Source organism: Rhamphochromis longiceps, linkage group LG3, assembly GCF_057381845.1.
Source record: "Rhamphochromis longiceps isolate RC_006_pf linkage group LG3, R_longiceps_female_GT1.1, whole genome shotgun sequence".
NCBI classification, from domain to species: domain Eukaryota; kingdom Metazoa; phylum Chordata; class Actinopteri; order Cichliformes; family Cichlidae; genus Rhamphochromis; species Rhamphochromis longiceps.
This window is the reverse complement of record NC_140559.1, coordinates 63,727,905-63,753,539: the sequence shown is the minus strand read 5'-3', so window position 1 is coordinate 63,753,539 and position 25,635 is coordinate 63,727,905. Positions and strand designations below refer to the sequence as shown.

General features: G+C 41.7%; 2 protein-coding genes across 2 annotated transcripts in view; both read left to right on the top strand.

The window, feature by feature from the left end:
• LOC146675695 (protein TANC1-like) overlaps window positions 1-25,635 on the top strand; it is a 407,338-nt gene that overhangs the window by 55,163 nt on the left and 326,540 nt on the right. The window lies entirely within an intron of this gene.
• LOC146675708 (protein NLRC3-like) lies at window positions 677-24,773 on the top strand. Its single transcript, XM_085401180.1, has 6 exons — window positions 677-705; window positions 1,828-1,963; window positions 3,780-3,856; window positions 3,973-5,289; window positions 19,445-20,103; window positions 24,720-24,773. Exons 2-6 carry the CDS (start codon window positions 1,854-1,856, stop codon window positions 24,771-24,773), a joined length of 2,217 nt encoding a protein of 738 aa, XP_085257306.1. The 5' UTR covers window positions 677-705; window positions 1,828-1,853.

Here is a 25,635-nt window from a genome sequence, read left to right as displayed (position 1 = left end):
CTTGTGAGAGTGAGTGGATTGAAGAAAGTGAGGGACTCAGATGTGTCAGTTGGTTTGTCTTTGTTTGTGAGTGTGGAGGAGAGATTGGGTTGGTTTTAAAGCTAAGTTAAGAATATTCTGAGTTTCAATTCAATTTTATTTATATAGCACCAAATCACAACAACAGTCGCCTCAAGGCGCTTTATATTGTACAGTTTAATTTCCAAAACTTGCATATGATCTTCAGTTTGCAGCTGGACTATCACATAGCAGCTGGAGCAGTCTCACATGGAGGCCAGTCCACTGCTGCCACCTGTGGCCAAGTGCCATAGCCTACTACTAGATGAACTTGTGACACACATCTGCAGTAGAGGCTGAGTGGCTGCTCTCACACCTGGAGCATCCAAATCGACCCACAAACACGCTGAAAGATGCAATGCCATCAATGTGGATTGTCCAGACTGAGAGACCTCTTCCCTCTGACCCCTCCCCAAACCCTCAAACCCTCCTACCCACCTCGACATACAAACTCTGTGTGGCTTCACGTGTTCTGTTGATGTTTACATGATCGAAATAACTTGAACACAAACAAACAAAGAGGAAGACCGCACCGGAAGGAAACAACTACAAGTCCCAGCATCCTCTGTGTTTAGGGAGCAGCAGTGAAAGTGAAAGTATTGAGCCTCCGTTCAGAGCAGCAGGAGGAGGAAGGTGGAGCTGAGGCAGGTGAGTGTTTACATGAATATGTTTCTTCTTATGACATAAAATAATTCCACGCTGTTCGTGTCTGTGGGTGAAATGTGAGGCCGGTCGGCTCCTCTGAGCGCTGGTTTCCTGTAAGTAGAGAGGAAGTGAGTTTAGCTGAGCCTCCGTTTAGTGTGAGAGAGCAGGAGGAGAGTGAGAGCTGTGCTGAGGCAGGGTGAGTGTTAACACCGCTCTGACATTACTGTGTCTCTGTGGCGGGAACAACAGGCTCCGTCAGTGGAGGCAAAAATAATCAGACTTTGGTTTTTCAAAGGAAACAACTTTATGTCGGAAGTTCCCGCACGCTCATTGGATAACGATGTGTCAATCTCGAGCTATTAGCCAATGAGCGTGCGGATTCACAGAAAGACCCGCCTTTATCACGGGACTTTAAAAACTACAATGGCGACAGAAACTCCGTGAGTGGAGTTCAGGGTGACGTTATGAAACTGTGACGTTTGAGCCACTTCCTGTTCTCAGTCCCAGCGTCCTGATCACCGAGGTTTCTGTTGCTCTGATATCTGATATTGATTATATTGGTAAACAGGCTGTAGCATAAACATCAGGTCTGTTCTGAAACCTGGCTTTATTTTTTCAAAGTAAGGGAATATCTGTGGTGTGATACCGCGGGCTCATGGGCTAAGGACTTGGATTGACAAGTCGAGCGCAGATGATTGTGTTGTTTCTTATAAAGGCTTGTGTGTGTGTGCCTTCCTGTGTGTGTCCTTGTGTCAGTGGAACTGAATCAGTGTGTTAGAGAAAGTGCTCCTCTGCTGTGCCGTCATCGTGTGGATGCTTCTTTTAAAGTTGGAACTCATGTTTTTATGATCTGCTTCATTTCATTGAACCTTTATTTCTAACCATGAAGTCCCTTTGAGGTTACAGCCTCCTGGTTAGGTTTAGGCTGTTATTGTGCTTCAGGCTGAAATATGAGGAGTAAGGAGTGGGGCTGGTTAGCCCTCATGACCCTCACCATAACACATACGTCACAGGACAGTGTTTACCACAGAAACTCCATGAAATGATCAATGAGAACTTTAGAAACCCGTCAGTGTGATGCTTCCAGTACAACAGCACCTCTGAGTGTGTGTGTTTACCTCTCAGACTAACTCCACCCTGACATCAAGAAGATGGAGGAAGAGGATGGAGCAGGATCTGCAGCATCCAGCTGTGTGTCTGTGAGGAGTGACTGGTCCAAAGGAAAACCTCCAGACTTCAGTAATGAACCTGCAGCAAGAATGTAAGAGAGCTGCTGACTCATTTATTCAGTGTAAATAATGATTTTTGATGCAATGGGAGAAGAAAAATGACAAAAACAGTTTTAAAAATAAGGATTAAAATATTACAAACTATGTTTTTGAGTTTCCTGATGTAGTACAAAAATATATGAACATAACTGTATATAGGACAGATATTTACGGTTCTTTTAGGCAGCACCAAAAAACAAAAAGACTATTTTTAAGCTGTCTGAGGTAGTGAGTCAACATGTCACACTGGGTCAAAGGTCAGGGAGTAAAAGTGTGTTTTAAAGGAGGTTTAAAAGCAGCGAGTGAAGGAGCCTGTCGAGGTAAATCGTTCCATAACTGATCAAATTCAGTTGGTGGACCTCTGTGTGAAATCAAGCATCTGGTTCACAGAGAGGATAACCCTCACATGGGCTGTACAACATTATATAGGGAGACAAAAACAGAGATTATCGTAGCCATCGCTCTCTCGCATGGACGTGGCAGTCTTGCTGTCTGCTGCGAATCCTCCCCGTACCTCCGTGACCTCGTCTGGTATCTGCTTCCTCCTCTGTAAGAGACAGTAAAGGAAAACACGTCTCTGCCTAGTCTTGGAAATCTAATCTTATCATCCATTGTTGTTCTAGGGCCTCTTCTTCTTGTGGCCTCAGCTAACTGCTAATATTTAAATGGCTAACATTAACATGTGTGCCAGCCAGGTTAACATTTATGATGAACTATGATTAATTAACTGATGTTGAAACTGGAGCTTTACTGACCTCTGAAATTCCTCCTAAAGTGTTATTCAGTGTTGTGACAGTCAGCTGCTTCAGCTGCTGCTGGGATGGGCTGTGGCAAAGAGAACAGAGAAAATCCAAATCAGAGTTTTTCTCTGAATTAAAAGCAAGGAAACAACAATATATTCTACATGGTGAAACTGATGGTTTCTGGTGTTTGGGTCTGTTTTTCTGTATTTATGCAGATAAAGTGTAAACTCAGATGAATTATACCATCAAATGTTAAAGGAAAATATCAGGATGAGTGTCTGTGAGCTGAGAAGGACGTGAAGCGAGCAGTTTATCCCAGAGCTGAAGCTGCTCTGTGTGCAGAGATGAGCTCAGATTCCTGCTGTGATTGATCAACAGTCACAGAAATGTAGACTTGTAGTTATTACTGCAGTATGGTCACAGCAGATACTGATAAACATGTATTATGAGGATGGATGATCAAGTTTCTCACTCTCTCCTTTAAATCTCAGTTTTTTTCTTCTTCACAGTTTATCTGTTAATTTATTAATGAATAACACTGAAAGAGTTTCTGTTATATTTCCCCTTGAACATCAGCTTATTAGGGCGGCATTAGGAAATAGCCCCCCTCCAAAGAATGAATAAATGAATGATGATAATAATAAAATGATTAAAAAGCAGAGCTCAGAGTGGTAGAATGGTCAAACATGGATCCACGGGTGGTTCAACTGCATTTGGTGACGTGACTAAAGCAAATCTTTCAAATAATCCCACCATCAATGGGATGTTGTCTCCTTTACTACAGTTACTTTACTTGGTCACCGTGTGAATTTCTTTGAAATGAACCAAATTCTTTTATTTGTTGGTTGTTGCATATTTAACCTCTACAGTCAGCAAAGGAGGAGATGAGGCCTCAACAATGTTGGGTTGTAGCTGTGGTTCAGGTTAGAGTGAGTGTCCATGGAATAAATGTAAGTCAGTGAACTGGAAACATGACTGTGTTCAAACTTTGTTTACCTTTTTATAATGAGTCTAATCAAAGGTGGACAGAAGTATCTCCACTGTGACTTTTCTGTGTCACCATCAGAGCTTCTGCACAGTGTGGAGAAAGATCCAGAAGCAGAGCTGGACTGCAGACAGCCAGTCAGAGCAGCTGTGTACAAAGTAAGACTGAACATCTGTCTGCTGATGGACTCATTTCTGAAAACTGGACTTCTTGTGTTGTTCAGACATTGAAGAGTTTTCTTTCTCTTTAGTCTCGTTGTTTTTCTTTCGTTCAGCAGATGTTGGTCTGCAGGAGGTTTTAGATGAACATAAGATCAGTCTGAGGAGGAGATGTGAACGTGTGACTGAAGGAAGTGATGAAACAGGAAGTAGAACCCTCCTCAACAGGATCTACACTGAGCTCTACATCACAGAGGGACAGAGTGAAGAGGTTCATACCCAACATGAGGTGAGGCAGCTGGAGACAGCTTCCAAGATGGACGCCCTCCATGACGCTCCAATCAGGTGCCAGGACATCTTTAAAGCCTTACCTGACCAACAGAGACCCATCAGAGTGGTTCTGACCAACGGCGTGGCTGGTGTTGGAAAAACCTTCTCAGTGCAGAAGTTCACTCTGGACTGGGCAGAGGGCTTGGAGAACCAACATGTCAGTGTGGTGGTTCTGCTTTCATTCAGGGAGCTGAACCTGATCAGAGATGAGCAGTACAGTCTTCTGGAGCTGCTCCATGTTTTCCATCCAACATTACAGAAGGTCACAGCAGAGAAGCTGGCTGTCTCTCAGCTTTTGTTCATCTTTGACGGCCTGGATGAAAGCAGACTTTCATTGGATTTCACCAACAGGAAGCAGCTGTCTGATGTCACACAGAAGTCATCAGTCAGCCAGCTGCTGACAAACCTCATCCAGGGGAATCTGCTTCCCTCGGCTCTCGTCTGGATAACTTCCCGACCCGCAGCAGCCAATCAGATCCCTCCTACATGTGTTGACAGGCTAACAGAAGTACGAGGCTTCACTGACGCCCAGAAGGAGGAGTACTTCAGGAGGAGATTCAGTGATGAAGAGCTGTCCAGCAGAATCATCTCCCACATGAAGACATCCAGGAGCCTCCACATCATGTGTAGTATCCCAGTCTTCTGCTGGATCACTGCTACAGTTCTGGAGCACATGTTGACTACAGAGCAGAGAGGAGAGCTGCCCAAGACCCTGACTGACATGTACTCACACTTCCTGCTGGTTCAGACAAAGAGGAAGAAGAACAAGTACCATGAGGGACGTGAGACGAGTCCACAGGAGCTGACGGAGGCTGATAGGAAAGTTCTTCTGAAGCTGGGGAGGCTGGCGTTTGAACATCTGGAGAAAGGAAACATCATGTTCTACCAAGAAGACCTGGAGCAGTGTGGTCTGGATGTGACAGAGGCCTCGGTGTACTCAGGAGTTTGTACAGAGATCTTCAAAAGAGAGTGTGTGATCTTCCAGAAACCAGTCTACTGCTTTGTTCATCTGAGCATTCAGGAGTTTCTGGCTGCTGTCTACATGTTCCACTGTCACACCGACAGGAAGGCAGAGGTGCTGGAGGACTTCCTGAGATACTTTTGTAATGATTCTGACTCTGATTTTTACTATGATGATGATACTAATTTTCTTCTAGATCGGTTTCCCCACATTAAACCATCTCTGGGTGAATCCTCTGTGTTTCTAAGGAGAGTCATGTCTAAATCCCTCCAGAGTAAAAATGGCCACCTGGACCTGTTTGTTCGCTTCCTTCATGGCCTCTGTCTGGAGTCCAACCAGAGACTCTTAGTAGGTCTGCTGGGTCAGACAGAGATCAGTCCAGGAACCATCCAGAGAGTCATCAACAACCTGAAGGAGATGAACAGTGATGAAATCTCTCCTGACAGAAGCATCAACATCTTCCACTGTCTGATGGAGATGAACCACCTCTCAGTACATCAGGAGATCCAAGAGTTCCTGAAGTCAGAGAACAGATCAGAGAAGGAACTCTCTGAGATCCAGTGCTCAGCTCTGGCCTACATGCTGCAGATGTCAGAGGAGGTTCTGGATGAGTTGGACCTGCAGAAGTACAAAACATCAGAGCGGGGACGACAGAGACTGATTCCAGCTGTGAGGAACTGCAGAAAGGCTGGGTGAGTCCAGATGTGATCATTAACATCACTGATCAGTGTAGGTTAGTAGTTTAATGTTGAAAATAAAATCAGATTGTAACCACAAAGTGTTTGTGTCCGTACGCTGCAACCTTCCACACCATTCCTTTATTGTACAGACTCAGCAGCAGCTCCATGGATCCCAAATCCAAGAGTGGAGAACAGATTTGAAGTGTGTCACATCCATGCAGTCACAGCTGTTTCAACCATGTTTCCACTGATATTAATCCTGTTCAATGACACGTTTCATATCAGTGAATATGTTCTTTAGGACGTCCACTGACATGTTTAAGTGTCCTGCTGGAAATCACTCAAATCATCCATGAAATCCATGAAAAATCCTTTTAGTGTTTCTAACTTCACCCTCTGTCCTCTCTCTCTCTCCATCCTCCTCACTGCTTCTTTCACTGATAATCACACAAACATTGTATTCAGCTACAAAATAACACAATAATATCATAGCAGTGAAGCTTCTGTGTGCTGGACTGGAGAGTCCAAACTGTCGACTGGAGACTCTGAGGTGAGTTCACTGACTGCGGCTGTTGTTGTTTTTCTATATTTCAGGTCTTTGATTGATGTTTGAAACTTTCTTTAGTTACTAAATGTTCAGGATGTGTCTGACGACAAATGTGAAGAAGTTTGAGTGCTTTCAGAAATGTTGTCTTTCCAAACGACTGAACAACAGTTTTTCCTTTTGGCTCCAAACAGAAGTGACAGACTTGAGCAGGGTTCATTTAAAGGCTGACAGAAGTGGAGTGGTGACGGGGAGATGTTTGACAGGACAGTGTTTCAGCCTCCACAGGTTCATGTTGTGCTCCATCAGTCAGTGAAGATGAAGTCAGTGCTGATGAGGCTGTAGAGTGTGTGAGGGATGTGAATGAGGATGATGAAGATCTGATGATAGCAGATAAAAACAGGCTGCAGAGACTTTGAGCCATACAGGGCACACAGTGTGTGTACAGAACAGCTGAAATCATTATGGAGGCCTCACTGGAATATGGAAGCATCACAGTACAGCTTCAGTGAAGCATTAAAGTCTCTGATATGAGATGAGAAATGAAGCAGCCAGAGCTTTTTCATGAGTGGAAACCCACTGTGACTGTGAGCTGCTGCTACAGCCTCCAGATTAGCCAGCAGCTCATCCTGCTCAACATTTCCTCACCAACTTTAATGGAAGTGTGATGTTTTCAGCTGGAGTGATGGTCAGGGTGGCCTCCCTCTCCTCTTCTTCCTCTTTCATTTGTAAAGCCACTTCTGCTGCTTTCATTCATTTGGAAGTCCTGTAGCTGAGTTTGGGAGAGACTAACAGCCTCGGCAGCAGAGGGGAGAAAGGCTGTAACACCACCACTTTACTCTGTTCTACCTGTCACATCATTTTATCAGGAAACAAATATGCTCATGTTTTTACTATGTTTGTCTTGAAGATGTAAGAAGATCACATGGTGCTTTTTATTATTGTGTTGGTTTGTTTCCTGTCTCTTGGATGGAGCCCAGCTGTGCGTGGCCCCTGGGCCTGTGGTCAGAGTGTGTGCTGGATAATCCGGCCCAGGATGAGGCCAAACTGACATGGGATGAAATGTCTGTCACATAATTCAGCTTAGTGTAGTTTCTGTTAAGTCTAATTGTTGAATGTTGCCATTGTGTTTCTTAGTTTAAGCAGTAGGATCAAAGCCATCCCTTTGATCCTGGCCACCTCTCCAACCACTCTGTGCTGGGGGAGGTTTTATTGTAGATACATCCTATCTGAAAGATCTGTTTCTTTTGATGTAAACTTCCTGGGTTTATGACCCTTTGGTCAGCAGGAGGCCACACACACACACACACACACACACACACACACACACACACACACACACACACACACACACACACACACACACACACACACACACACACACACACACTTACATACAGTGCCTTGTCTTTGTAACCAAAGGGGGTTGCAAGGGGAGGTGTTTTGTAAACTATTGTTTGAAGTTTGTCAATAAAAGGCAGCGAGAGGAGGCCATCATCGGGGTCTTTGTCGTGCTGGACACAGATGAGAGGCCTCCCTTGCGCAAGTAATGGATCGATCGACTGTCTTGTTTTCTTCATGATGAATAAGTCTCTAGAATTAGCGGGGTTTGTGGAAACACAGACCCAACAGTTTCATTTCTGCACAATTTAAAAAAACCAAAACTTTGTTCTGTCTTTTCTATGTTATACTGTAGACTTTCTTTGATACTGTGTCCAAAAGGAGCAGCTTTTACTTTGAAGGGGAGCCATCTCTGATTCCTCTTCAGGTTGGATGATGGAAGCAAATTAGTGTGTGATGTTCTTTCAGTGTTGCACTTTGTAGACGCTCCCTGAGCACTGGTCTCACAGCCAGCTGCACATAGCGACCAGTGTTGTTAGTCCAGGTCAGAAGATGACTTGTTGGAATGAAAATGAGCTTGTAGTTTGTCTGCTTTAATAATGTGACTGGAAAAAGGTGTTGGACTTCAAATATGTCCATTTCTTTCACACTTCACCTTTAAAAGTGAAGCCTTGTGGTTCCTGGAAGGAAAAACACGACTTTTTCAAGTCTTTGTCCTGTTTTTATGAGAAATGTACGAATTTCATGTGAAACATTCAGAGTTTTTTCTCTTGTTGTGTTTGTTTGAAGCTGCTTCCTGTTGGCTTCAGCTGTTTGGAGTTTCCATTTTCTAAACTTCTACATTCTGAACCTTCTTCAGCTCTGAACAGATGATGAAACACTGAATGATTTCAAGCTCACACTTTGTCTAATAAACTTACATCTTTCATTCTTTATACAGATTGAGGGGCTGTGGTTTGTCAGAGATCAGCTGTGATTATCTGGCAGCAGCACTGAAGTCCAACCCCTCCCATCTGAGAGAGCTGGACCTGAGCTACAACAACAAGCTGCAGGATTCAGGAGTGAAGCATCTGTGTGGTTTCCTGGAGAGTCCAGGATGTGGACTTGAAACTCTGAGGTCAGTCAGCATGTTTTAGTTGTGCTGAGATGAATATGATGTGAAAGTTGTGCTGACACTAAACTGCAGACATCAGGCTGATATTATACTGATCCACACTGAGGATCTTCATGGTAAAGTCTGTTTTCTTCTTCTCTGGTTTAGTCCATTGACTGCAGCAGAACAATGTTCACATTTCAAACAGTGAGACTCAACGTATGGCCCGCGGCCCACACGCGGCCTGCCCACCTTCCCTGATTCAGAGAGAGGGGACCCTGATTAACTGTGTAGTGTTCTTCCTCACAGTTCTAAGCATCAGACACAACAATGAATAATCCACAGCTGACTGTCTTTAGCAGGTCAAAGGTCACGGCACACAGCAGACAGTGGGAAATATTATAACTCTGATCATTTATCAGCACATATCCATATGTATAAAAACAAAGCTGACACTGTGAGACTTGATCAGAGGTGTGATCATCACAGCAGAGGCCTTTGTGTCAAAGTCACTGAGGATCAAACAGAAACACATGAAGCAGATTTTCCTGTTCTGGCTTTTTATAGCAGATAACCTTCAAAATATTCTGCAGTCCATCAAAAACTGAAGCAAACCATGAATCAACATGTGAACATGAGCTGATGCTGCTGAAGGGAAGCAAAGTTACAGAGGTTTGATTACAGACACAGCTGAGAGTTTGTAATCTGTCATCATTTTAAAAGGTTTACATTTCTTCAGTATTGAACAGCAGAAATGAGGCTTTGTTTTGGGAGGCCGACAGCAGTGAACACAACAGCAGACTGGTGCGTAATAAGCAGTGAATAATGCAGGAAACAGATTTTTGAAGGTAAACTGTTCTTGAAGTACACTGAGAGAGAGAGAGCTGTGCAGGAAGTAAACGTCAAAGTCAGAGAGAATTCATGACGATGTTCATCAAACATAAAGCGTAGTTTGGATCTTCTTCTGCTGCTGGTTCAGTCAGTTTTGGTTGGAGACAGATGAAACCTGCAGCTTCAGGATCTGTGAGCTGTCCACTTTCAGCCCCGACGGCGTGTCCGTGTACGTGCCGTCGAGTGAACGATCCACGCTCTGTGTTTCCATCTTTGTGTGTTTAGCTGCTCTCGTTTACTGTTTTATCTGTTTGCTTGTTGTTGAAATACTTTTGGGAGCTTTAACCTGAGATTCTGGCAAAATACATTTATATTAAAAATCGATTCAGGATTGAATGAATCAACATCGCTTTATTCAAATTAAAACCATTTAAATAGGAAAATCCATTTTTTTACAGCCGCCTCTAATGCTGGGTAATGTCAGCTGGTCCATGTGCAGCTGGCTGTGAGGCTCAGGGAGCGTCTACAAAGTGCAACACTGAAAGAACATCATCCATAAATATTGAGTAATAACTGGACTCTCATACAGCGAGACTCAAATGCCTTTAAACATCAGCTTATCCTGCTGATCCAAGTCCAACACTGAGTTTGTAAAAACATGTTTGTCAATCATTTTGTTTGGTTTCTGAGGAAAATGATTCAATAACTTGCTGCTAATACACAACATTTCATCATATTTCCTCATAACCCTCTTTTGTCTGACCATTTGATCCCATTTGAATTTGCAATAAAGGATCCATAGAGTTTGGTGACAATAATGACAGTAGATGTTTGTGTGAAAGTGCTGGAAGCAAATGACTGTGTGATGTTCTTTCAGTGTTGCACTTTGTAGACGCTCCCTGAGCACTGGTCTCACAGCCAGCTGCACATAGAGACCAGTGTTGTTAGTCCAGGTCAGAAGATGACTTGTTGGAATGAAAATGAGCTTGTAGTTTGTCTGCTTTAATAATGTGACTGGAAAAAGGTGTTGGACTTCAAATATGTCCATTTCTTTCACACTTCACCTTTAAAAGTGAAGCCTTGTGGTTCCTGGAAGGAAAAACACGACTTTTTCAAGTCTTTGTCCTGTTTTTATGATAAATGTACGACTTTAATGTGAAACATTCAGAGTTTTTTCTCTTGTTGTGTTTGTTTGAAGCTGCTTCCTGTTGGCTTCAGCTGTTTGGAGTTTCCATTTTCTAAACTTCTACATTCTGAACCTTCTTCAGCTCTGAACAGATGATGAAACACTGAATGATTTCAAGCTCACACTTTGTCTAATAAACTTACATCTTTCATTCTTTATACAGATTGGTCGACTGTGGTTTGTCAAAGATCAGCTGTGATTATCTGGCAGCAGCACTGAAGTCCAACCCCTCCCATCTGAGAGAGCTGGACCTGAGAGGAAACAAGCTGAAGGATCCTGATGTGAAGCAGCTGTCTGATCTTCAGCAGAGTCCAGACTACAGACTGGAGACTCTGGGGTCAGTAGAGTGATGGAGTGAGTGGGTGGTGCTGTCAGCAGTATTGTACTAAACACAGTCAGTATGAAACAAAGATCCAGTGTTTCCTGTAAAGCTGCAGCTTCTCAGTGAAGCTGTGAGAGGAGAATGGTGACAGGCTTCAGGATTGGACACAAACACTTCCTGTTTCTGACCTTTATGGTCACCATAGTAACAACTGACACGCTCTGATCAAACAGTGTCAACAGCCAATCAGCTCTCTGAACAAAGCAGCACGCAGACCAATGACTGCATTCATTTCCAAGTTTAAAGCAGTGAAGAACACAGTCTGTAGGTGAGGAAGAATTTAGTGAGAGCAGATGTTTGGATGGAATTCCTCCAGTTAACAGCTGGAACCGTCCATCTGGATTGTTGGGCTTGTTGTTGGGGTTCCTACAGAGCTCAGAGTGGACACACCAAGGTTCTTCTAATGAATGAAAGTCCAAACTCAAACTAGGAGGGAAAAACATTTTCATCAACTTCAATAAAAATCCAAAGATTAGAAAAAGTGAAGCAACAATGAGTCCTAGTACAGTCCCAGCACTGAAGTCCCTGCTGCTCTTTATACTGGATGTGCTGCATCACTGACTGACAGCTGATGAAGAGTCTCTGGAAACACTCGTTTATCTCCTCTGCTCTTCCTTCTTCTCTCTGCAGGTGGAGCTGGTGATGGTAAACAGGACGGTGTGTGTGCTGAGAGAGGAGGAGCTGTGTCCTGATGATCCAGAGAGGTTGAAGCAGCAGCAGCTTGTGTGTAGAGATGTTCTGACTGGGCCATGTTACTGGGAGGTGGAGAGGAGAGCTTCATCCAGCAGTGACTGACAGAGGAATGAGAAGAAGTGCAGATGACTGTCAGTGCTGCAGAGTGAACTGCTCTGAGAACAGCTCCACTGTCAGACACAATGTAGAGTCCAGCATCATCCCTGTGTGTCCCTCTGGATCTGACAGAGGATCATCAGTGTATCTGGACTGCTCTGCTGCTGCTCTGTCCTTCTACAGTCTCTGCACAGTCTCTGTCTGACTCTGGCTTCAGACCCTCCTGGATCAAACTCACCTGGAAAGACTTTCAAACATCACTCAATAGATTTGAATACAGAATATATTTGATATATACTGTAGATGTACTGTAGAGTTGCAGTTTGTCACTTGTAAATACAGTCTGTGAGCAGCTGTGAGCTGAAAGATCTTTCTAGAAACAGGAAATGTTTTCACTCTTCTGTTGCTTTTTCATATATTTCCACAACATTAATATTGATCCCACCTGTCTCACCTGTTTCATGCTTTTATACATAATAACAGGACACGTGTGATCTGAGCGCTGCTGTGGTTGCTATGCTGCACGTCTTCATTTAGATAACAGAGACATCTAGTGGTTCAGAGGGAGAACTGCAGGAGGTGGAGCTGTGTTTTAGCATGGAAAACTTTTTATCTTTTAGGCGCAGATACAAATATGACAAGTATCAGTGTGAGATACAAAAGGTCACATCAGTCAGCAGAGGGAACAGTGATCACACAGCAATGTAAGAATAGAAACATAACAGTGACAGGGTTTATCCCGAACCGCTACATTTATTTTAATTTGCGTAGATTATTTAATCTTATATATAGTCCTGCTAGGTGTTCAGATGATTCTGTGGTAATAGCTTTGGATGCTGAAAAAGCTTTTGATCAGGTCGGGTGGCCGTATAAGTTTACTGTATTATGCAAATTTGGATTTGGTGATTCTTTTATCAATTGGATTAGAATTTTGTACAAAGGACCTATGGCCTCGGTAAGGACTAATAATGATGTATCAAACCCTTTTCGATTGCACAGGGGCACGCGAAAAGGGAGATCCCATTTCTCCTTTTATTTTTGCCCTGGCCCTAGAACCTTTAGCAGCTCGTATACGGCTAAGTTCTGATATACTACCGATTATACATCAGGGTATTCCTCATAAGTTCTCCACTTATGCTGATGACGTAGTCTTATTCATATCAAAACCTAAGACCTCGATCAGTCCACTATTGCAGCTTATTAACGAATTTGGCTCTCTCTCAGGGTATAAGATAAATTGGACGAAAAGTGAACTTATGCCTCTGTCGGATGGGGTGGACATGGCTTATCTGCATAATACTCCATTTAGAATAGCGCTAGATAAGTTTGAATGTCTCGGTATCACAGTCACATGTAACGTGTCACAACTTTTAAAGCAAAATTGGGATAGAAAAGTTAATCAATTGGAGAAGAATATTGAGTTTTGGATCACATTGCCAATTTCCATGGTAGGGCGGATTAATGCCATCAAAATGGTAGTTTTGCCCAGATTTTTGTACATCTTTCAGTCAATCCCAGTGTGCATTCCCCAGTCATATTTTAAAAAGCTGGAATCTATTGTATCCTCCTTTGTTTGGTCGGGTAAGGTTCCTAGAATTTCCAAAAAGCATCTTGTTAAACATAAGACTTGTGGTGGCCTTGGACTCCCAAATTTTAGATTATATTATATGGCTGCACACTTAAATATTTTTTCATTTTGGCGAAGGTGTACTCCAGGTGCTGATTTGGAAGGACAACCTTCATGGTTGATGATGGAACACCTGTCTTGTAGACCAACTTGTCTTCCAGCCCTGCTTAATAGCCCGATAAAAGTGAAGAATACACTATATGGCAGAAATCCTGTGATTCAAAATTCAATTAAGGTCTGGAACCAACTATTGGGCACAGTAAAGGCTCCTAAAATGTATTTGGATGCTCCAATATGTAACAATCATGCCTTCAGGCCTGGGCTGGAGGACATCACGTTTGTGACATGGCAGGGAAGAGGGATTTGTTCTCTCAAAGATATTCACATTGATGGACATTTTCCATCTTTTCAGCAATTGAGGGTGAAATTTAATCTTCCAAATTCACATTTTTTCAGATTTTTACAATTAAGACATTTCATCAAAGCATCTATTCCACAATACAATTTGATTCCTCGAAACTCAGTGCTTGACAGCTTCATATCAGTTGAGCCCTATACTAGAGGTGCTGTGTCTCGCTTTTACAGGGCCTTACTAGATATACAGTCCTTCATCTAATACTTTTAGGGAGCAGTGGCAGGAAGAACTGGGGGTGGATGTTACTGATGATCTCTGGCAAGAGTGCATTAAGAATATATATTGTAGTTCTATAAATGCTAGACATTGTCTGATCTAATTTAAGGTTGTGTATAGGTTGCATTTTTCTCCCACTAAAGTGGAAAAAATATATAAGAACGTTTCAGCCCTCTGTGTTAAGTGTTCAAGTGGTCGAGGAACTTTATCTCACCTTTTCTTTCAATGCCAAAAACTACAGCTTTTTTGGAATCATTTGTTTGATTTTCTGACCAAGGCCATTGGCAGGGAGGTCCCATGTACCCCCTTTGCAGCATTGTTTGGGGTGTCTGAACCGGGATGGGCAAGAGACAAGACAGAGACGCAGGTTGTGTCAATGACCACACTTGTGGCTAGAAAGCTGATACTTCTCTGCTGGAAGTCTGATAAACCTCCTACCTTTGAAATGTGGTTGAGAGAATTTGGAAATGTACTCCATCTGGAGAAAATCAGGTTTACCTTGTCTAACCGAGAGAGTGTGTTTTATAAGATTTGGCAACCAGTCATTAGCCTGATAAACTTAAGTGAAATATACTCTGTCTTAACATTTATGTATGCTGTATTACCACCTTGTTGACTTGCCGTCCACCTTCTATTGTGTTCTTTTGAAGGTGATAGTTGTATACTGCTCAATTATAAAATCAATAAAAATATATTGAAAAAAAAAAAAGAAACATAACAGTGAATCTGGATATGTATACAGATGGAAGCAAACAAACAGGATGTAACACTACATTAAAGCCACAAATGGGAAGAAAACAAAGCCAAAGGAAAATATATTTGATCTCAGGAATCCAAATCAGATGCTTTAGAGCAGGGGTCGGCAACCCTGGGCACGCGTGTCACAGCTGCCACTTGAAGGGTTAACTGATGGCACGACCATAGCTGGACTGGCCATCGGGCATACTGATGGTGATTTTTCGTTTTTATGAACCGATGATGTTTTTTTATGTTTTTTTTTATTTTTTGTAACGGTATAAACAATGAGAGGTGGTGGATTGGCTGGATGCTGGTTGATTTCTAAAAATAAGTCAGTTGTTTGGTGGTGGCTGTGGCGGAGCTTCCACAGAGGCAGCAGGTGGATGAGGGAAGATGAGGGAGGAGGAGGAGAGACCCGAGGCGGCCGCCGGTCCGAGTGTCAGGTGAACTGAACTTCAGGTAAGAAGTTATGACCTACAGTCTGTCTGGGTCAGATATAAACCAAGTTTAGGTGCAGTTTATTTTCCTTGTGCTGACTTTTTACAGTCAGTTACAATAACTCGTACTGCTACTAGCTAGCATGACGGAGTTTCTATACAGCTGGGTGGTGCTATGATGTTACTGACAGTGAACTTTACAGTGGCTGCAAAAGTATTCGGCCCCCCTGAACTTTCCCACATTTTGTCACATTACAGCCACAAACATGAATCAGTTTTATTGGAATTCCACGTGAAAGACCAACACAAAGTGGAACGAAAATCATACATGATTCCAAACATTTTTTACAAATAAATAACTGCAAAGTGGGGTGTGCGTAATTATTCTGTCATGGAAAAACACACTGCCATCAGCTTCTGTTTTGTTTTTGTCAAAATCACTGTAATATAATCACTGTACCTTTATATACATGTGACTTATATTAATGCTGCTGCCCTCTTGTGGCTAAAGTGTAATTATGTTCTTGTTATTAGGGAAAACATTTGAGAGTAACATGACAAGTGAGTCAGCACTTGGCATGTTAAAAAATCCTAATTTTTATGTCATCAGTTATAGTTGCATGTATTCATTATCATAATTTAACCTTTAATATTAATGTCTTAAATTGATTTTACTTAAACTAGCAATAATTTTATGGTTGTATTAAATACATACATAACTAATGAATTAATTATTTCAGTAATTAATTAAAAAATGTACATAATTAATTTATGAATATCCATAGACCTTCTATGGGAAAGAACAGATGCAATATTAGAAAAGGTCCACTCAGTATTTGCATCAGTCCACTCAATTCATACAACATTTTGTGAACAGCTTCATAGGTCTAATTTCCGAATCTAAAATCTTCTTCGAATGAAACATCAAGCATCAATAGCAAGAGTGAAAGAGTGAAAGATGGCGGATGTAGCAGGTGGTGGTGCAGACCTAGCTCTGACTTTCAAACGGTCACGATTAAAACCATCCATCCATCCATCCATTCGCTTCCGCTTATCCTTTTCGGGGTCGCGGGGGGCGCTGGAGCCTATCCCAGCTGTCATAGGGTGAGAGGCATAATTATCACGTTCGTACAATATAGGATCACGTTCGTACAATATAAATATTATATTGTACGAAGGTGATAATTATGTATATTGTAATAACGTGATATTATGTTGTTCAAACGTGAAAAGTATATTGTACAAACATGATAGTATATTGTACAAACAGGAAAAGTATCTTGTTAGAACAATAAACCTTTCACGTTATAACGTGATACACTTGTATTTTTCTTTTGCCTGGGTGGCAGCTCTACGCTTCCGTATCATGCACTCTGACAGGCTGACTAATGCACTGTCACAGCTTCAATACCAACAGATAGCTGTTGAGAACAATGAGAACATGTGACTTGTTTTTGTTACGTAAATAAACTGCCCACAAAACACATAGTGCCTTAGAAATTCTCCTGAAGAAATTTTAACACAATTTTAGATGTGTTTAGTCCGTTGATAACAAACTAAATTTTTCCCCCCTTTGAAGCAGTTAACTTGTGTAAGTGTGAACGCCGTAATCACACAAAAACAACTGCACCAAGACCCTTTGGAGAAGGTGATGTTTGTCCGGTTCAAAACAAACTCCAGCGTTTATAGTGGGAATGTGATGCAATCCAATTGCAACTTTGAGAACAAAGAACCTTCTTCCTGTATTTAATATGTCGCTGCTGCCACAGACACATCTGATCAATAAGCACATTAAATGTTCTAATGCGGTTTGTAGTCATGCATTTTTAGTTCACTTGGAGTTTTTTCTATGTCAAATGAAACCATAGAAAAACACTACAAGCTTACAAACCCATGAGCTGAGTAAACAAATGACAGGTGCGAAAACACCCTTAAGGTTTAGCTGAGCACTAAGTATGAAAGCCAGAGTACCAGCTAACCGTGAGATAAGTTAGTGCCAGATTTGTGCAACTTTTTGCATTCACTTTATTTATGTATTTGAACATTTTTAAAACTGTATGGTCAAAGTTCAAGAGAGATTAGCCAGTGCCACTCATGAAGTAAAATTTAAAAAAAAAATCATGTACACCCCTCCAACATTAAATTTATTGGTATTATATGGCGTTGGGTTGGAGTATACAGGATTGTCTAGTTAGTATCTGTTGGTGTGCTCCAGACATTTTCATTCCCGTAAGTTATAGATATGTTCATATCACTCTTTATCCGGTCTTTAAGTCTGATGTCACTAGTTGTGTCTGGGCTCAAACTCCGCTGCACGTCCATAAATCACAGGATCACTGTGGCATCACTGAGAGTTGAAAAACTGTCTAAAGTCTTTCATCTGTAATAAAATGATCAGCGTTCTGCTCTACCATGTGTAACAATTGAGTTTATCATCCAGGCATCCATGAAAATGAAACGGAATATATGACATTTAACAGAGTTAGAAATTAGCAGGAAGTTAGCTCGCTAGCTTCCATCTAAATGAGGGATTTCTGAAACAAATTCAAACGTACAGCTCTGCTATCACTTCCAACATAAATGAAGACAGAAAACTAAACAGCAGTGACGTTTGTAGGGTACTGTGAGTAAAATGCGTTTGATTTTCTCCCGAACATTCAAATTAGTGCAATCATAAATTCCTTCATGAGGTGCAAATTAGAGTGAGAACATGTGGAGGCTCTGGCTACGTTCACACTGCACGCGAAAACGCATCAAATCCGACTTTTTTGACCGTATGCGACCCATATCCAATCATGGTATGACGGTGTAAAAACAGCCAAAATCTGATATTTTCAAATCCGATCTGGGTCACTTTCATATGTGGTACTTAATCCGATACATATCTGATGTTTTAGAAAGCAACTGCTGTTTGAATGGTCATGTCACCTTAAATCCGTCTTTTATTTCACTGACACAAAACATATGCCAATTATCAGAGCTGGAGAAGACATTGAGAACACACGAGCGCTTCGTGTGCATCCCGTGCAGATATTAGTGAAACTGTTGGGAAGACAACGTGAACATTTTATTTGTACTGTATAATCTGCAGATTCTGACAGAAATCTGCAACTATCCTTTGAAGCACCGCTCCTCTCTAAAACAACAATAAGGATCATTATTAGGCCATATATAAATAACAAAATAACTTAAAGCAAAATTGGACAACGTAAAGTCTGAAACAAGTCTTTATATTAAGGCCATCAGTCAAACAATGCTGTTTGGTCTGGATCTAAACAGAGCGCGTTGTGTGTGACGTCTGCTTTTGCGTATGCGGGCCACTTTGAGGGTCCATAAAGGAGCGCGTTTGCTCTGTCTCTCTTTATTCTGACATTTAACTAATTCAAAAGATATTTCAATATTTATCTAAAACAAAAGTTTACTCTAAATTGATGTTGTACAGTAAAAATGTTTTATGTTTTCTCCCTAAAGTGTATGTAAATATCTGGTTACAAATGTGAATATCCTGCTGTGTATTGAAATCCCTCTTGTTTTGCATAGAAATATACTGAACAACATACAAAGCATAATATATAAAATAACATTTACAAGTTTTTTCTTTGAAAGAAGCCTCTAATGTCCATTCTTATATTTCAGTACATAACTGAAACCGATTTAGTCGGGGAGGGTAAGAACTGAAAATATGAAATAAACACACATAAGCTAAGACTCTCTAAAAAAATAGCACTTGTTCAGCTTTTCATTTCGCCATTTGTTGATTTACTTGAAGAGCAATTAACGTAATATTGGTCAAGTGATCAGTTTGATATCAATCTTTCGTGATGCACCGTCATATTTACATTATTTGTACGGTGCGAATGATTTGCTTTGGTACCTGGTCAAACTTCAGCTCTCCTTAGTATGGCTGGCTCCGTTTCTCCAACAGCGCACTCACTGCTGGCAGCAGCTGCCCCCTCGCTCAGTCGCTTAGTGCCTGAGCTCGGATCATACTTGAAACTTGTGCGTTACCACATCACAGCAGCCCTACCCAGCAGCCTTGACCCACACCAGTTTGCCTACAGAGCAAACCGATCGACAGAGGACGCCATAGCAACAGCACTCAATGTAGCATTAACACATCTGGGGAGGCAAGGAAGCTATGTGCGTATGCTCTTTGTGGATTATAGCTCGGCATTTAATACCATTCTTCCATACAAACTGGACGCCAAGCTAAAAGACCTAGGGCTTCCTCACAGCACCTGTAAGTGGATCAATAGCTTCCTCACCGACCGCAGACAGAGAGTGAGAGTGGGACGTTACACATCTCCAGCCCTAAATCTAAGCACTGGGTCGCCACAGGGCTGCGTGCTTAGTCCACTGCTCTACTCGCTTTACACACACGACTGCACCCCCGCCCACCAGAGCAACACCATTGTAAAGTTCGCAGATGACACTACTGTGGTGGGGCTCATATCTGGGGGAGATGAGTCTGCCTACAGAGATGAGGTGGAGCGGCTGTCTTCATGGTGCAAGGATAACAACCTTCTCCTAAACACGAAAAAGACCAAAGAACTCATAATTGACTACAGAAGACACAAGACAGAAATCCAACCACTAATCATCAGCGACGACTATGTGGAGAGGGTGGCAGACTTCCGCTTCTTGGGAGTCAGCATAGAGGGAAACCTATCCTGGAGTGTGAATACCTCTGAGCTACTGAAAAAGACACAACAGAGACTGTACTTTCTGAGAGTGCTTAGGAAGAACAACATCACACAGAGACTGCTGGTGTCTTTCTACAGAGCCTCCATCGAAAGCATACTAACGTACTGCATAGGCATATGGTACGCTAGCTGCACAGTGGCTCAGAGGAAAGCACTCCAGGGAGTAATCAACGCTGCCCAAAGGACAATCGGCTGCCCTCTCCTCAAACTGAAAGACCTACACAGTTCCCGCTGCCTCAAAAGAGCCCATAACATCATAAAGGACACCTCACACCCTGGACACTCCATGTTCGAACTGCTGCCTTCAGGTAAACGGTATAGAACAACATACACAAGGACTAACAGACTCAAACACAATTTCTACCCAATTGCAATATCATGTCTCAATGCTACTAAAAGTAGATGACTTTCATTGCCCCTGTTGTCATTTGTGCCCTTGATGTTGGAATGCTTTCAGACATGTTTTGTTGGATGCGCTAACAAATTGACTGAGTGATTGATTGTTTGAGTGATATATCAACTAGGTCGTATGTTGAGTGTCTGTATGGGGCCTTAGGCCTGGATTGCTTGGGTGTATTTACTGTATGAGAACACTGTATTTTATATGTATTTCTATCTTTTATATCATATCTATTATAGTTTTTAAGTATTTATCTTTCGTGATGTTGCACTGACCGGAGACATCTTTCAATTTCATTGTACTTGTGACAATGACAATAAAGAATATTCTATACCAATATCAGGGGGGATTCACGCACAGTCCTAAATTCCCACAGTGTGCACTATGTGCTTCGAATATTGTGTGTACTTTTTGTTTTATACACTTGTCAGCCAGGCATCTAACTATGAAAAAATTACACTCCAAAAGACCCCGGGCTTCTGACAAAACAACCCGGGCTTAAGCCCAGTAAGCCACCCCCACGCTCCGCCCCTGCTGAACACAATAAATTATATAATGTAAACAACTACCTGAAAAACAGGTAGAACGATGCTTTTGTATCGTTTATTGCATTTATGGAGGGAGTGATGTATGCTGGGTAATGGCACAGCTAGCGACTGGGTGACTTTATTCACCCGCTCGGCTGTTATCAGTCCATACAATGGGCGTTATTAGCACAAATCAGTCCCATAGATATGGGCCATCTCCTGCTAGATTGTTCAGAAGGTTGTTATCATCCATCCAGATGGAGGATCACTAACAGGAGCGTGGAAGACTCCAGAATCCACTCTGGCTGGAATCCGGTGGATATGCAGTGTGTACAGGTAAGACCATTTAAACCACAGGTGTCGAACTCCAAGCCTCGAGGGCCGGTGTCCTGCAGGTTTTAGATGTGTCCTTGATCCAACACAGCTGATTTAAATCACTAAATTACCTCCTCAACATGTTTTGAAGTTCTGCAGAGGCCTGGTAATGAACTAATCATTTGATTCAGGTGTGTTGACCCAGGGTGAGATCTAAAACCTGCAGGACACCGGCCCTCGAGGCTTGGAGTTCGACACCACTGATTTAAACGGACAGCATTTATAGAATGACTATTAAAAGTCTGCGAGTGTCAGTAATGTTAATGTGGTTATGTTAGTAATACACCGAGTGCTAATATAACAGCTTTAAGATGCATTTGTAGATATTATTACGCGTTTTACCGTCTTTATGGTGCTAGCTTAAAGTTACGGTGTAAACGTTAGCTTATATTGGAGGAAAGCTGTTACTGTTTAAACGATGTTAGCACAGAAATATTAGCTTCTGTTGTTAGATTTGTATTGTTGATTGTTATTTATGCTTAGAAATATTTACTTATATATGCTTAGAGTTTTGTAATTAGTTGTAGATTGGTAGAGGGTTTGATCCTTGATAGTCTGCAAACTTTGTGTGTATTAGACAGCACTCTGGGAGCATGAGAGGTCGTACCGTGTCTTATTGTTTTATGGTAAGATTAACGTAGTTGCGTCTGTTCTAGTCTAAGTGCTCTTTGTTTAGATGAACTGCAGGACTTCCTCACCGTGTTATCTAGGGTGAACCATCTAGGGTGAGGGGGAGGCTACCCTCTTCCTGACCAAGGATGTTTGACCCTTTGATCAGCAGTACACACACACACACACACACACACACACACACACACACACTGGCAAGGTACTCTTTGTGTGTATGTAGACGTCATATGTTAATGAACCTATGCATATTCATGTAACCACAATAAAAGGAGTGCTATGGGGAGCCTGGCTGAGAGTCTGATGGAGGTCAAGTGGTGGGACGACACTTGGCTCTAGGCAGGTCTCCCTCATGCATGAGTAAACCAGAGAACTTTGGTGCCTTGTGTCTTGCTTTGCTGTGTAATTATATTGTCTTCAACGTTCCAGCGAATAGGTTCAAGCTACAAACCTATCATCTGTCATGACTGATGAAGTTACTAGTTAATAAAGTTTCCAGTAAAGTGTTTAATCGCAGCCACAGACTGACAGCAAATATCTCGATTAGCTTCAGTGCATCTGTAATAAATATGTGCAAGTTTCAGTGCTTCGTTTAAACTGTATGATACTTATACTGACCCAGGGTCAGTGTAAAATACAATCCCAGCTGTGTGAACAAAGCCTGGCTCCTTTAATCCTGCATGACAAACCTCAGGATGCAGGTTATTATTACTCTTTCCTGCTGGCACACCTGTCACACCTGAGAGTCAGCTAGAAACTCACAGTGACGTGGACATCATGCAAAGACTGCCAGACTCTGTAATACTGCAAATGATCAGTGACTCAGGTTATCACTAAACTTTAAACGGCACCTCTGTGTCTCTGTGTGCTGAACATCTAGGATTGAGTCAGGCTGCATTGACTGTGGGACTTTAATGTGTTAAAAGCAGGTTGAAGACGGCTCAGAAACATTTGAAGATTAAAATTTAGCATTATGGCTGCTGGTGGTTTGTAAAGCCTCTACTCAGCTGTATTTTTGTTACTAATTTATGTTTGTTGTTGTTTAACACAGATTTCAGAAGAGCAAATATGCTTAATAGTTTAACTAGATTTCATTTGTCAGTGTGGGACTGCTGAGTCACCTGAAGAACTCATTTCATTCATTCTCCACATGATGTTCATTTACAGAAATGTTTCACAGGAACTGATTTCTCCCAAAGGGTGAACTAGTGTGTTTCCATAGATTACCTCTGTATGAATGTACTTCTTAAATGAAGGCAAGTGTTTGTCCTTTTTTGTTCCTCAGGTACAGTACGTGATATCAAGGGCAGGCGGTCATCACTGGGGGAAGACAAGAAGCAGACGTACTTCCAAGAGGAAGCTGCAGTGAGGTCAGGTTTATATTTTAGAGGTTATAAAAAATCAAAATGTATATATAAAGAAACCTTTAAATAATGGTCATAATTATGATTATTATAAGAAATATCAAACATTTAAGTGGATTTTCTGTTACACATATCGTGTTAGCCCTGCAATAAACTGGCAGCCTGTCTCTGTCCTGTATCAGCTGGGATAGGCTTCATCCTCCTGCAACCCTGAATTGGATACATTGTATTCCAATTATGTAATCTGATCATTTACAAACTCGAGGTATCTAATCAAAATGTAAGTAATAATTATAAAATGGGAAAGCAGAAATAAGTGTGACATAAATGTAAATGTGTGAGCTGACATAGAGGACAGCTACATGTAGTCTGAAAAACCTTTGTTGTCAAGTTTGCAGGTATATCAGCACGAGACATTCTTACATAGAAGAGACGTTAAAGTCTCTGACTCAGTGAAGCATTATTGGTCCCGTCTGTTTGGATAAATATAGTAAGTTGATGTATGTCCATTTATTGACACATTTTCTTAAGTGCTTATCCAGTTCAGGATCACAGTGGAGCTGCAGCTGGATATGTTCACTAAATAAACCTTACAAAAGTTCACAATAAACCTGCATCCATGTTCGTTGTTGTCCACAGAATGAGAAAATCAAGCTGGAAGACTGTGGAACATGTTAATAAATGTTTGTGTGTTTATGCCTGTGTCTTTCACAGGAGGCGCTGGAAGGTTTCCCTAATAGTTCCTGGTGAATCAAAGCAGAACCATAAAGGTTGCTGGACTACATGATGGCCTTACCCCTGAGCCGTCATCCTGTTAAAGGAGGAACCAGTTAGAAGCTGTTTTCAAAGTAGCTGAGCAGATTTCATCTCAAGTAAGCGATTAACTGTTTGTTCGTTTGTTCTGCCACTTAAAGAGCATTTAAGGACGTCTTTCGAGTGTCCAGTTGAATTAATTCTACTGGCTCTCATGGTCATTTGTTATTATAGACATATTTTTCATGTTCATCCAGCTATTTAGTAAATTCTATCTATTTAGTAATATCCGTCAGCTATAAAATGTAATATAAATATAGAAATATCTAAATATCTCCTGCCCTTTATGTTTTAATGATGTAAGTCTGTTATCGTGTTACATTAGCATTCCTCACATATCAATGAGATGCTGTACAGTACAATCCTACTGACGCAGCAGAGGGATAACGACGGCTATTCAACATCGTTACACGACACATTCGAGCTGCATGACGCAGACAAAGTGACTAAATCATCTTTTTGTGGTTTATTGTCTTCAAACCAGCAGACAAAGCCGATGGCAGAAGATGTCAGAGAAGAACTTCAGGCCGTGGACTGAAAAGGTCTTTTTTTCTTGTTATCAAAGACATTTGGAGTGACGGCTTCTACAAGTGGTTGTGCTGAAGTAAAGCTTACAGTCTAAGAAATCACAGTGTTGATATTCAGCACAAAGAGAAAAGCTCACTTGTTTGAATTTATTTACAATCATAGTTTTATAAATTCTGACTGTAAACAGCTTTTACAGCTTTGATATTGTTTGACACTCGATATCAGGTGATAGGGTTTAATTTAAAGGTTTCTGTGTCCCAATGAGCCATTTACACTGACCAGTGTCAGTCTAACTGTAACACATTCATTATTTAGATTCAACAAAGAAATAACTGAATGTAAAAATGGCAGCCCTCAGGCAGGTTTATAGAGATACATGCATGCATTGTGAAATTTATGTATCCCAGATAATTGTTATTCATCTAGTCATGGCAGACCTACCTCTTCCTCCCAAGTTAACTGCAACCCAAAAGAACTAGTGGGGCTATTTACACACTCACAACCAGTGTGGGGTAAAAAAGAGCCACAAAAAGCTGTCAGCCACAGATGTGCTAGAAGAGTTAGAAACTCTACTTATGGAGAAACTTTCTAAGTCTAACAGAGGACAGGAACTCCTGCCCAAATAACATGATATAACCCCACATACAGCCCAGCCATAAAGTGAACCAAGTCATTTAGTTAAAGACAGCATGGGACCAAATGCATGTAACCAGCCTGCACCAACCTGGCATTTCTTCCTCCTGAATTAAATGAATGAATGGATGAAAGTTAAATGACTACAAACCTAAAGCCACTAGTTCCCACACTGGAGCTCCCTGACACTGTGTGTTAACCGTATTTAGCTTGTATCAACAGTTGTAACAGGCTAAGCC